Here is a 13,937-nt window from a genome sequence, read left to right as displayed (position 1 = left end):
ATTTAAATAAGGAGCCAACACTAATTATCCTAAAAATGTGTCGGCACCAGTGAACTGTTGTCTCAAATGCCGGGCAGGATAAGAAAGGATAAGAGAAACATTTTTAAGAATGCATAGTTAAACTTAAGTTAACAATATATCAGATATCTGTTTAACTTCCTTTACCAAATAAACCGTGTTAAATGACACGTGGTAATCTGCAGTGTCTATACTGGTATACGAATGTATCGCTACATTAACTATTATATTTAGTCTTAAAAATATTCTCGCTAATGCAGCATGCAGAGTTTAAGCAGTAGCGACTGTTAGCTCTCCTAGCAACTGGATAATCACGCTAACTAGAGCGCACTGTGCCGAAATGACACACATATTACACGGGTGTCATTAATGTGATTTAGTTATTTCCTCGAATTTATATAATTATAAATGTGTGTGTGAGATGTCTACACACAAGATTATTATGTTGGCTTTTTAGAAGCCAACATCCTGTTTTCCTATTTAAGCTTAAACAAAAATTTATCAAGAGTAACTCCTCCTAGGGTTTTCGAGCCACATGCACCAAATTCGGATATTATAGACCCTGGTCTGAAGTTTGTTGCTATTACTTTTCTTTTGGCCTTTTTTCCCATAGACTCCCATTATAAACTTTGGAGGTTTATAACGGCAAGCTTTCGAACTATCTACACCAAACTCGGCCAGCTCCTTTAGGGTGATGCTCTAAACAAAATTTAAAATCGGTGTACCGACTGGCCTTTCGGTTGTGCCGCAGCCCCGCCCCCAAAATATGCAAAATCAAAAAACTTTTTACAACATGGACATGTGACAAAACACTCAGAACAATGAGGGGAACTTCCTCATGGGTATTCTGATGACGTCACATGAAAATTAAAAATTTGCATAACATGGACTTGTGACATATCAAAACACTCAGCACAATGAGGAGAACTTCCTCTAGATGACGTCACATGCTCGTCTTCATTTGCCTCCAATTGTTTTGGCACCCTAGCTTTCTGTCTACTTGCTTCCAAAAGTAACACTGGCACCTATGGCCAAAAAGCACCGGCCTTTGCGAATACTTGCATCGTCAAAGCCAACATCAAAGTTTGTTGTGACGAACTTTACAAATCTAGTTTATTTTGGTTTTACTAGTTAGTATGTCAATTTTACTATTGTTAGTATCTTAAGTTTCCGGTCAGTTTATTAGGGACACCTGTTTCTATCCCTCCAGTTATCTAATCAGCCAATCATCTGGTTGCAGCACTATGCAATATAATCATAAGCATTAGGAGAAATTTCAACTCTGTAATTTTAACCATGACATAGGTTTTGGTTCCGGACTCGCTGCTTTGAGTATTTCAGAATCTGCTGATCTCCAGGGATTTTCTCACAGCAGTCTCTGGAGTTTACACAGTATGGTATGAAAAGAAAAATAAAATGCATGGTGTGTGGAGAGCCTGTAGTCTGAAGCATCTTGTTTATTAGAGAGATCAAAGGAGAATGATAAGACCGGAATAAACGGATTACTAAGCACTCTGTACATCCGTGATAAGCAGAAAAGCATCTCCGAACATTCAACACATTTAGCCTTGAGAGGAATGAGCTACAACAGCAGGAGCACAGAATCCCCCAATCTGGCCACTTGAAGATTAGGGGGGGAAAAAAAACTTGTCCTCTGACCTCTCTTTTCTACCTGCAAAACTGTCACTCACTGTTTTTTGTTTTTCGCACCATTCTGTATGACTTTAGAGTGACTATAATTGTGTGTGTGTATGTGTGTATATGTGTGTGTATTCAGTATCTGAAACACTCAAAGCAGCTTTCTGCTTCCTATATTCCCTGATCTCAGAGATCAGATCTTTTCTTTATTTTGTCTGCTGTAAACATTAACCGAAGCTCTTGACCTGCATGATTCTGTGCATTGTTCTGCTTTTACCTGAATGGCTGGTTAGATAACTGCATAAATGTAGTTAACAGTGCATTATCTTTAGTTAATAAATATCATAGTCGCACTTAGTGGAATATTTTGGACTTCACTTTAGAATTAAGCCCAACAGCACTATCAATAATTGTAAGAAAAACACACAACGGTATGAGGAAGCGAGGCAGGTGCTAATTTCTTCCTAGCCCAGATGTTAGCCTCATTCAGTCTATCATCGGTGACGTCAAGTTATAAATTATACCTATACGTGTGTATTATACGTGTTTATCAGGGCCCAACCACTTTATTGGCATGTTCATCAGTAAACACTAGTGGATTTTTGCTGCGTCAAGACAAAATGTGTGGCGCATCACGGAGTCATAGAAATCAGCATTCTATTAATTATACATGTAATGCATTGGCACTATACGAACGACCAGCGTGCAGTAAAAGGTATACGGTTACACAATTACATTCTAAATGTTAAAAATTAGCTCTTCGGTAGTTTTTAAATGACACCAGTCCTGCGCCTCAGCGATCCGCAATGCTCGAGTAAGAGCTTGAGGAAGTCAGGCATTTTAGCTCTATTTTCAGTTAATATGATGCCTCAGGCTCTGCTACGGAGCTCATTAAATTTCAATCGATCATTTTCCTCAGGTCAGAGATTTTGTTTATTCACTCAAAATATTTTTAGGAGGATTTTCTACATTTATTTATTTATTTATTTATTTATTTATTTATTTATTTATTTATTTATTTATTTATTAGCATTGAACCTGTACTATTAACTTTATAAATACTGTAGAGGTCAAACTGTAGTACATTAAGTTTACAATGTGAAGCATTTACACACAGCAGTTTTTTAATTATTTTCTTTTCTACACACACACAAATGTACAGTGCTTTGCATCGTTTGTGATGCAGAATTCTTTTGTTTGTTTGTTTGCTTTTCGTTTTGCTTTCGTTGAGATTTTGCTAAGCATAAATTAATCCGTATTAAAACGTGAATCAAATCAAATAATCACCAGATTGTATCATTACACATCTCATCAGAAAAACATGTCATCAGTAGTGAATAAGGAGCCTTGAACCCTACTGTCTAGTGTGTGTGTGTGTGTGTGTGTGTGTGTGTGTGTGTGTGTGTGTGTTACTGTTCTTACTATGGCTTCAATAACACCTTATCTGTAATACATTACATTAAGACACCATTGAGAGTAACTCGCACAGCGCAGGCAAGACGTGGCGAGACGTGATGTACACTTGTGATCCGCTAAATGGGGGGGGCGATGAATGTGGATTTTATTTTTTTCACACAACGTACAGTATGGCAAATCAGACATTCCACTACGTACACAAACAGATTACTTTTAAATTAGTATTCTGCATTTTTGTTGAATTATGAATACAAATTTGAAATTGTTTCCTTTTCTTGAACTGGGTAATGCTTTTATTTTCAAAAACAAAAAAAATTCTATATATATTTGAGCATGTTATCCATCATATACTGTGTTAATGATTACCATGATTGCATGATGCACACACAAATGTGAAGGACTTCAGTATTAGCTCTCTCTCGTGTTTCAGCCTTGTGCTAATGGAACAGTCATTTTGTCTCTTTTTTTTCCCTCTCTGCGGGATGAAAGTCTTGGGAGTCATTTTGTCCTTTTTTGTCTTTTTGAGCATTGATTATCGTTTTTTCCCTTGATGCTTTCCAAAGCACACATTAACTGTGTTCTTCTTTCTCCTGTCTTCTCTCTCTCTCTCTCTCTCTCTCTCTCTCTCTCTCTCTCTCTCTCTCTCTCTCTCTCTCTCTCTCTCTCTCTCTCTCTCTCTCTCCAGCCCTGTCTATGGATGATGGACCCCCCCTTCCATGCATGAAGCTCAAAGTCACTGTGTCCAGTAAGTACTCCCCTCGTTTTCTTTTCTTTTTTTTTTTTTTCTTGGGGAAAGTAAAAAAAAAAAAAAAAAACCCACCACATCTCTTTCCTCGCACCCGCTCACGCACTCAGACGACCCTCTTTCTCTGCACGCGATGCCCTCGCCTATCTCCTCCCTCCCTCTCTCTACTCGTTTCATCTTTCTTAATCTTTTGTTGTCCTTCAGCTTTATATTTCCTGTCTTGACCAGCTTATCTGTACTTTCTACTCAGACAATCAAATGTAACTTTTTTATTTTTTTTGATATATTTGTGTATTTTATATATATATATATATATATATATATATATATATATATATATATATATATATATATATATAATATATATATATTTTATTATATATATATATATATATATATATATATATATATATATGTACTACATTGAGTGTTATTTGCACGGATTCATTTGTATGACCTTTTCTTCTTTCTCTTTAATATTTTTCATAAATATTTCTTTTCTAGATGTATTTGTGATTCTTTATACTTTCATATAAAAGTATTTTTAGTATTTGAAGTATTTTTTTTTTATATATTAAAAAAAAAAAAAGTAAAAACATGCTTGTACAGTATTATTTTAGACAATTCATGAGTCTAATAATGTTTTGCTTGCGTTTTTACGTTTTGCACCGAGAACAGAACACTTTTCATTAGCACATTTTTAAAATTTGCCCTATTTGCCCTTTATGCATTAGCACAAGATTGTGTATCTGTGGGTTTGTATGTGTGTGTGTGTGTGTGCTGGCTCTTAGCCCCCTGCAGTAATGTTATTCTTCCGCCTGGCTGAGCTGACGTGAGTGAGCAGTGGGAAATGCTGCCCAGTTAGAGTAGAAATGGCAGCCCAGTCCGTGAACCGTCCGCTCCAATTGCACCTCTCACCACACAAACACACACACACACACGCACATTATACAGTGGGCTGTCGAGCCCAATTCAGCATCTTGCGTTCCGCTGAAATCCCGAATCAGCCACTTGGATTCGTCTCAGCCACTTTTACAATTAACACCATAAGTATTAAATCTGCATGCTGATAATTTACTGCAGGTTTATTTTGCATGAAATATGCAGTGACACTCCAAAATGTGTTTTCCAGCTTTCCGTTCTGGTCTCTCAAAGCCTCTCCGGTTTGAACCGAACCCCCACTCTCGGCCTCGAGATGCTGTTTTTTGATTTGTCGACTTGATCAAGACGTGTGTTGTGAAGTGTGTTGTGTTGCCGTGTGTAACACAGCCAGGTTGTGTGTTGGCTGACGCTATCAGATCAGCCAGCCATTCGATAAGGTGTGTTTCAGGATGTTTTTCATTGGTTCTGTATTCATCCGTGTTTGATTGACGCTCGCTTTGTGGTCCTAGAGAGGCTGCTCGAACAAGTGAGTGAGCAGCGCTGTGTGTTTCTTCTCTTTGTCCATTTCTCTTTTCCCATGCACTTACTGTTTTTTTTTTAACTCCTTCTCTCACACTCTTTCTGTTCTCCGACCGAAACTAATCCAGACTAAACTGTAGCATCCCCTCCTCCCCAGCCCTCCTTCTTCCCCCTTTTATCTCTCTTCTCTAGTCTTCTGTCATTCCTGGAGTGTCACTAATCTCCCCGGCTCTCTGTGGTTCGATTTCTCCTCCCTCCCCATCCTCATTTTTTATGATCTGTCGCTAGCAGAGCAAAACTAATCTGTGCTCCATCCACTAGACTCTCGCTCCATCCCTTTTCTCCTGTCCGTCCGTCCGTCCGTCCAGCTCGCGCTATCCACCGTTCCTTCATCCTGCACTCCTTCACTCCTTCCTCTTTGCATATTCACACCAGTTAAGCCTCAAAACTTTTCTTTCAAAAAGGCATTTCGAACACTACTTTCTCTCCTCATGGTCACCCAGAAGGCTTAGCGTTTTCAACATTTTCCGTTGCCACCTCTCTCTCTCTCTCTTGCTCTCTGAACCTCTCAACCTCTCCAATTTGCATCTGTGGATGTGAGGTGAGAATAAAGGGTTGATGTACAAGGCAAGGCTTTGCGCAGCAGGATTTTGTCCCCCCTGGTAGCACTCGGTTCTAAGTTCTGTTTCTTCCCGTAGCAAGCTTTTATCTGACAGGACGCGACCAGCCGAAGGTTACTGTCAAGTCAGAAACCTCGGTGCAGCTACCAAGAGCCAGATTCATGGCTCGTTCAGCTCCGTGAGGACCGATGAGTTGTAATTAGGAAGTTTTTTTTCTTTTTCAGAAAAACACTGTTTTTCCTGGGTAGGTCGTCAACACCATAATGACTCGGCTCGAGGGAAACCGAAGGACAGAGGAGACATTAGCGATACCTGAAGGAATAGCTCGGCCAAGTCAGTGTCTTGAGCTCCACAACAGTCATGTGGCATTAGAGCTCTCTTTCTCATGACTGACTAAGATACAAAATTAAAATGGTGCTGGGTAAAATCTGAGGAGAATTCCAGGCTCATTAATAACATGGCTGAACATGTGTCACAGTGAAAAAGTTCCCCCCGAAGTCAGTTCCCGAAAAGCAGCAGGCTCATGTTGGGAATCGGTGCGAGCGGTATTCATATTTTTTTTCTCTCTCAGCCGCAAAGTTTCGTGATTTTTTTTATTATTATTTTTTTTGTTATTTTTTTTTTGGAAGTTCATACTCGAGAGTAGTCGGGAATGGTTCGAAGCGCATTTTAAAAAATGCAAGCTGTCCAAAGTGCCAACATGGTGTAGTGTTACCCAGAAAAACATCCCCTTTTCTACTGAGGGTAACTTGTCAAAACATTAATTCCACTGTTGTTTTTTTTCTATCCTCTTACTTATTTATTCTCTTTCCCCCCTCCTTACACTCCACTCTCTCCCTGCTGTGAGGAACCATTACAGTCATTTCGACTTTCTCTCTAATTGATCCCTCTCTTTTCTTTCCTTTCATGCGCTTTCTTGTTCCTGCTGTGAGCACGCCATTTCCTGTTCCAGCTCCTCTCTGTCTCTCTCTCTCTCTCTCTCTCTCTCTCTCTCTCTCTCTCTCTCTCTCTCTCTCTCTCTCTCTCTCTCTCTCTCTCTCTCTCTCTCTCTTTTTCTCTGTGTGTGTGTGTAGATACCTTGATCTCCTCCTTTATCCATCTCTCTTGCCTTTCCATTCTCATTCCTCCTACTGTGCTAGGTATATTTTCCTAAATGTGCAATTTGCTCTGACAAATAAAGTAGCTAAATTCATCTATTAACTTAATTTTTTTTTTTCTGTTAATCGCATTAGCGTTTTTTCTTTTTTTTTTTTTTAGTTTTTTGGGGTTTTCTTTTTTCCCCGTCTCTATAAATTCAGTCTAAAATGGTGGAAGTAGAATTGAAAAGGTGAGATTTTCTTTTTCTTTCTTTCTTTCTTTCTTTCTTTCTTTCTTTCTTTCTTTCTTTCTTTCTTTCTTTCTTTCTTTCTTTCTTTCTTTCTTTCTTTCTTTCTTTCTTTCCTTTCGTTCTTTCTTTTTTATTTCTTTCTTTCTTTATTTTCCTTCCAGCCTCCTTCTTGACTTCTCCGGCTTTTCTCTCCTCGCTGTTGTGCTTACGTGCTGCTGCAGTAGTGTTTGACGCAAGTTAGCAGGGAGCAGCCATTTTAGAAAAAGAGGCGTAAACAAACTGCCATTTTGACGTCTGTAAACAAGTCCAGCCAGTTCCAGCGCAAAGCCGAACACACGTTTTTCTTTTCCTTTGGTAAAGAAAAAGCTTATTTGTTTCATTTTCCTCAAGAAGCAAGTCTTGTAAATACCAGTCTGTTCTGCAAAACTACTTCAATTACTATTATCAAATATTCTGTCAAAATTGTCAAAACATAAGAAACTAGCGAGTGGCAGAACGATAGAGTTTGAGCTTTACAGCACAATAAACATTAACTATTAGCAAAACCTTGAAAAGCTGAAAAGTTTCCTGACCATTTGATGAAGTTTGTTGAGAAAATTACGATACAGTCTGTATAAGCTGAGAGCTTTACTGAAATGCCTCTGCCTTTTTTTTTCCTTTTTCATTACAAATTATTTCCTTAGCAACAATCTGAAAGAAAGGAAGAATCTTAAAAATGTCTACAGGAATTTCAGATTTCTTGCTATTTGTTTGCGTCCCATTATTTCACTCTAACGAGCATTCGAGCCGACAGACCGCACAAGTTTGTGTAAAACCCGATGATCCGTGCTCGATCAGATCCACCTGCATGACTTCTGGACACGTTTTACTGGTCGGGAAAAGAACTTACCATGATCACAAATTTGATTGTTTGAATCGTGCTTTAGATTAAATTGTGCATTAAATTTAGATTAAATCTTAAATCTATTTGTGATAGTGACCTTGTTAACACCAGGTTCTGACTGATTTTATTTACTTTTTGGTTTTGGTTTTCATTTTTTTTTTTTATTGAAAACTTCACTTTAGAAATAAAATCAAATTGTAGTATGAGAGATTTTTTTTTACCTTATAATTATGCTTATAATTTTTATTTATTTATTTATTTAAATTTATTTAGATTTTTTTTAGAAAATTGTATCAGCATGTTAAAACATTCTGCAGTTGAAAGATTCGGTATGAAACGTAACCAGCATTACAAGTCGGTACTGGTGAGTTGTCAAAAAAAGTGTGATTTATCACCACACTGATATTACTGTGTGTCATCATCTTGCCCAGCTCTTATATGTAGCTCTATAAACAGTTTCTTCTCTTCACCAACATGCAGAACATGATGTGTGTAACAATGTTTATATGATAAATATTTCTCTTTTTCAGTTTAGGATGTTTAGGGAAAAGTTGCGATTCCATTGTATTGATTTCTTACATTATTGTTGATATAGATAGATATATAACACTTAATGTTGTATTTATTGCTAGGAGGTGTGTGTGTGTGTGTGTGTGTGTGTGTGTGTGTGTGTGTGTGTGTGTGTGTGTGTGTGTGTGTGTGTGTGTGAGAGAGAGAGAGAGAGATTTGTTTTTGTCATCACGTCCTTTGTGTTGGTTGATTAATTGAAACTCTTATTGCTCATTCTGCTTTTTGCTTTTGTGCTGCTTTAAACATGAAACAACAAACGTTTCTTCTAACAGAATTCGCAGTTCTTCTATTCTGAATTTATCATTTGAATGATTGAGAAAATCGTAAAGAGGTCGTTATGTGAACGCAGAGAAACTGAAGTTCACCTCAAGAAAGTCAAAGGAACGACAAGAAATAGAAATTCTCACTCCTTCACAATCTCCTCCACATTTACCCACTCACTCTTTCTCTCTCTCTCTCTCTCTCTCTCTCTCTGAGTGTCAGGGTGATTTTTTGTCAGAGATGATAAACTATAAATACTACAATTTAAAAATCAATATACAAACATTGAAATCTCTTGCTTTCATGTTATTGAGCTCCCAAAATACTGCACATTCATATCAGTCAAATAAAATTGGAATAGTGTGACAGTTTAAGTGCATTTCTTTTCTGCAGTCAGTTACTCAGTGAGTCATTCAGTGTCACTTACTCACTGAGTCAGTCAGTCACTCACTAAGTCATTCAGTGTCACTCAGTCAGTGGGTTGGTCAGTCACTCACTGAGGCAGTCGGTCAGTCACTCACTGAGGCAGTCGGTCAGTCACTCACTGAGGCAGTCGGTCAGTCACTCACTGAGTCAGTCTGTCAGTCACTCACTGTGTCAGTCAGTCAGTCACTCACTGTGTCAGTCACTCACTCACTGTGTCAGTCTGTCAGTCACTCACTGTGTCAGTCACTCACTCACTCACTGTGTCAGTCACTCACTCACTCACTGAGTCAGTCAGTCACTCACTCACTGTGTCACTCACTCACTGAGTCACTCACTCACTGTGTCAGTTACTCACTCACTGAGTCAGTCACTCACTCACTCACAGTCAGTCACTCACTCACTGAGTCAGTCACTCACTCACTCACTGAGTCAGTCACTCACTCACTCACTGAGTCACTCACTCACTGAGTCACTCACTCACTGAGTCACTCACTCACTGAGTCACTCACTCACTGAGTCACTCACTCACTGAGTCAGTCACTGAGTCAGTCACTCACTCACTGAGTCAGACACTCACTGAGTCAGTCAGTCAGTCACTCACTGAGTCAGTCAGTCACTCTCTGAGTCAGTCAGTCACTCTCTGAGTCAGTCAGTCAGTCACTCTGAGTCAGTCACTCTCTGAGTCAGTCAGTCAGTCACTCTCTGAGTCAGTCAGTCAGTCACTCTCTGAGTCAGTCAGTGTGTCACTCTCTGAGTCAGTCAGTCACTCACTCACTCTCTGAGTCAGTCAGTCACTCACTCACTCACTGAGTCACTCACTCACTGAGTCACTCACTCACTGAGTCAGTCACTCACTGAGTCAGTCAGTCACTCACTGAGTCAGTCAGTCACTCTCTGAGTCAGTCAGTCACTCTCTGAGTCAGTCAGTCAGTCACTCTCTGAGTCAGTCAGTCAGTCAGTCACTCTCTGAGTCAGTCAGTCAGTCAGTCACTCTCTGAGTCAGTCAGTCAGTCAGTCACTCTCTGAGTCAGTCAGTCACTCACTCTCTGAGTCAGTCAGTGTGTCACTCTCTGAGTCAGTCAGTCACTTTCTGAGTCAGTCACTCACTCACTCACTCACTCACTCACTGAGTCACTCACTCAGTCAGTCACTCACTCACTGAGTCAGTCAGTCACTCACTCACTGAGTCAGTCAGTCACTCACTCACTGAGTCAGTCAGTCACTCACTCACTGAGTCAGTCAGTCACTCACTCACTCACTGAGTCAGTCAGTCACTCACTCACTCACTCACTGAGTCAGTCAGTCAGTCACTCACTGAGTCAGACAGTCACTCACTCACTGAGTCAGACAGTCACTCACTCACTGAGTCAGACAGTCACTCACTCACTGAGTCAGTCAGTCAGTAACTCACCGAGTCAGTCAGTCAGTAACTCACCGAGTCAGTCAGTCACTCACTCACTGAGTCAGTCAGTCAGTCACTCACTCACTGAGTCAGTCACTCACTCACTCACTGAGTCAGCCCCTCACTGAGTCAGCCCCTCACTCACTGAGTCAGCCCCTCACTCACTGAGTCAGCCCCTCACTCACTGAGTCAGTCACTCACTCACTGAGTCAGTCACTCACTCACTGAGTCAGTCAGTCACTCAGTCACTCACTCACTGAGTCAGTCAGTCATTCACTCACTCACTGAGTCAGTCAGTCATTCACTCACTCACTGAGTCAGTCAGCCACTCACTCACTGAGTCAGTCAGTCACTCACTCACTCAGTCACTCACTCACTCACTCACTCAGTCAGTCAGTCACTCACTCACTCAGTCAGTCAGTGGGTCACGCAGTCAGTCATGCAGTCAATCATGCAGTCAGTCAGTCACTCAGTGAGTCAAGGAGTCAGTGGATTATGCAATCATTCATGCAGTCACTCAGCCAGTCAGTCACTCAGACATTTGCTTAGTCATTCAGTCACTAGATGAGTTACTCAGTCGATAAGTGAGTCAGTTGGTCACTCAGTCAGTTTTTCAGTCAGTCAGAAAACCACATGCTATGAGGATAACATTTGGAATTTTTTGTCTATCCAAATCATCTCTCCTTCCATCCGTTCATTAATCCCTCCATCCCCAACTGTTATTACCCTCTGTGTTTTCCTCACACATCTTCTCGCCTTCTCACTCGATCTTCGTTTCAGAGGCTTTTCTCTCTTCCAGGTCTCTCCCTGGTCCTCCAGTATGCTTAATCTTCTCCCATCTCTTTCTTGCTTTCCTGCCATCTTTTTCGGGATGCGACCTTTAAAAGAAGCGGGGATGTATTTTGGGGTTGCACAGCCGTTCGTAATTTTTCATGACATTTCTGTGTGAGTAATGGCAAATCTTTCTCCATGTGCATTTTTTTTCCTGCTCCTCTTTTTTTTTTTTCTTGTCTTCATGGATGATCTACGGGGTTTTTACCCCATAATACTGAAACTGCTTACACTTTTTTTCTCTCTATAACTCACTCTCTTTTTTCTTCATGTTTTTCAGGTACAACAACTGGAAAAAAGGAACAAGGACAAGGTAAGGTGTCGAATACAGTCGTCGATTTGACAGAAGTGACAATATTGCGATTATTTGATGAAGCTTTAGAGATATTGGGAATGATTTAAGTTACCTCTCATTTTCTACTGATTAATAAATGAGAAAAAAAAATACATGTAAAATCTTTTCGCAGGAACTCCAGCTCCTCACAGTTTTGCCCAATCGAGAAGAACTAGTGCAGTGCCTGTCCTCGCTCTCACCTCCTTTTCTCTTTTTTGTTTTTTATGATAATTGGAAGATTCGACCCAGCTAATAGCTATGACATGCCAACAGGTCATGTGGGATCATTCCCTGTCTGTATCTAAGCACACACACACGTTCACACACTCGTTCAGCTCACTTGCCTTGCTGTCATGTATTCGGAGTGGCACTAATCTCTCTCCCTCCATTTCCTCTCTCTCTTTCTCTCTCTCTTGCTGTCCACTCTGCGCCGCTTCATTCTACAAGCGACTGGCACTAATCTACCTTCAAAGACCTCTTCCTGCTGCTCTTCTTTTGCGTAATCCTTTCTTCATTTAAAAAAAAAAAACACACACACACACACACACAGCTGCCACCGCATCCCCCCTCCTCTTCTTTTTCCCCTCCAACTGCAGCTTTTCTCTTACTGTACACTACTACTGAACTGAGCCAAAGTGGAGAAGACAAGGAGAGCGGTGGACGTCCCTGTAGCACCTGTGCTGCTAAGAAAAAGTGCCGGGACACGGCACAAGCAATAAAGCTCTCAGCTCATTCATCAGCTCTCAGGATCACAGAAGAAGACTTTATTTCACCCGCTTTCCACCACGGACGAACTGGAGCCAAAGCAAAACACCGTTACACTCAAAATGAATCATTTAACACGTTAAACACCAGAGAAATCTGCGAAACAAACGTGTGCCATTTTCATTTAGAACACACACGGGAGGAAAAGAAGCTCGATCCAAGCTTTAGACACTCGTTTGACTAACAGGAAGATGATTTACAGCTTCCTGTCCAGGCTTAGCCGGAAATGATGACCGACCACGGCGCGTTGGTCTCGTCTCAGCAACAGTGTACTTGATTGGACGGTTTATTTCACAGCATCGCTAACGGATTGGTCCGTTCATGTCACCGCTGCTTTCGCAAGATGAAGATGATTGGACAGTTTCCTGAGCACGTAATTCAAATGATTACATTTAGGTTATGTTATTTTTTTTATTTCATTTTGTTTCATTTTATCTACATTCAAAGAATTGTGTACTGGCACCAATTCATTTACTATACAGATATCAAATCCATTGTTTTGTTTTTTTTTACTTTTTGTATGAGAGAATATGTTGAATTTTAAAAATAAGTCCGAACATTCTGTACGCTCAGATTCTGCAGAAATAATACAGACCTGCAGTGATTTATTATTTTTATTGGAAATATTACTTTTATTGAAAAGTAACAAATTCTGTTTAAATTCACTTTAAAAATGATTGTTTGGAAAATTATAAATCTTCTGAAACTATACAAACTAAATATGTTTGGTTATTTTTTTTCTCATTGTATGAAATGCAATTTATATATATGAATCAAGTTATTGAAGGTGCCAGTGCATTAAAAAAAAATTAAATCAATTCCAAATGAACTATGTCAGTTTACACAGAAATAATGTGTGCTGGATTTCTCATAATTTAGGGACTTTGTCTCTTTTTGTTCCTCTGTATAATTTGTGTTTTTCACATTTTAGTGAAGAGTTTGGTGTCTTCTGTGAAGAATTACAGGTTTAACCCTTTTTTGTACTGTGAAATAAACGTTGCTGAGTAAATCTGTGTTTGGGTCCAAAGTGCTGCATCAAATTCAGCTTCAAGTGGAAATCATTTAGTAAAAATACATCCGTAGCTCATCGCTCGGTTATTCAAACAGCAACAGGTAAGAAGGAACACCATCATATATTACATTACATCGTTTTACTGTTAAAAGGGAATAATAATAATAATAATAAGTACAATGATGTATTAATTCTGTTAATGTTTTTAATTACATTTTTGCCTTTTTTTTTTTTTCTTTTTTTTTTATCATTTCCAGTCGCTAAAATTAGGCCCGTGTATCCGAGGAG

At 39.6% G+C, this 13,937-nt stretch overlaps 1 protein-coding gene across 3 annotated transcripts in view; it reads left to right on the top strand.

Annotated features, from left to right (window-relative positions):
* Positions 1-13,646, top strand: part of si:dkey-246i14.3 (ephrin A4) — a 47,537-nt gene extending 33,891 nt beyond the window's left edge. For all 3 annotated transcript variants that reach the window (XM_027153224.2, XM_027153207.2, XM_027153216.2), the window contains 3 exons: positions 3,758-3,817; positions 11,819-11,851; positions 12,006-13,646. In XM_027153224.2, the coding sequence (XP_027009025.1) occupies positions 3,758-3,817; positions 11,819-11,851; positions 12,006-12,100 (188 nt within the window). In that variant the 3' untranslated portion in view covers positions 12,101-13,646. The remainder of the gene's footprint in view (positions 1-3,757; positions 3,818-11,818; positions 11,852-12,005) is intronic.
* Positions 13,647-13,937: the final 291 nt, after the last annotated feature.

This window comes from Tachysurus fulvidraco, chromosome 3 (assembly GCF_022655615.1).
Source record: "Tachysurus fulvidraco isolate hzauxx_2018 chromosome 3, HZAU_PFXX_2.0, whole genome shotgun sequence".
NCBI lineage: Eukaryota > Metazoa > Chordata > Actinopteri > Siluriformes > Bagridae > Tachysurus > Tachysurus fulvidraco.
This window is presented reverse-complemented; position numbering and strand designations above follow the sequence as displayed.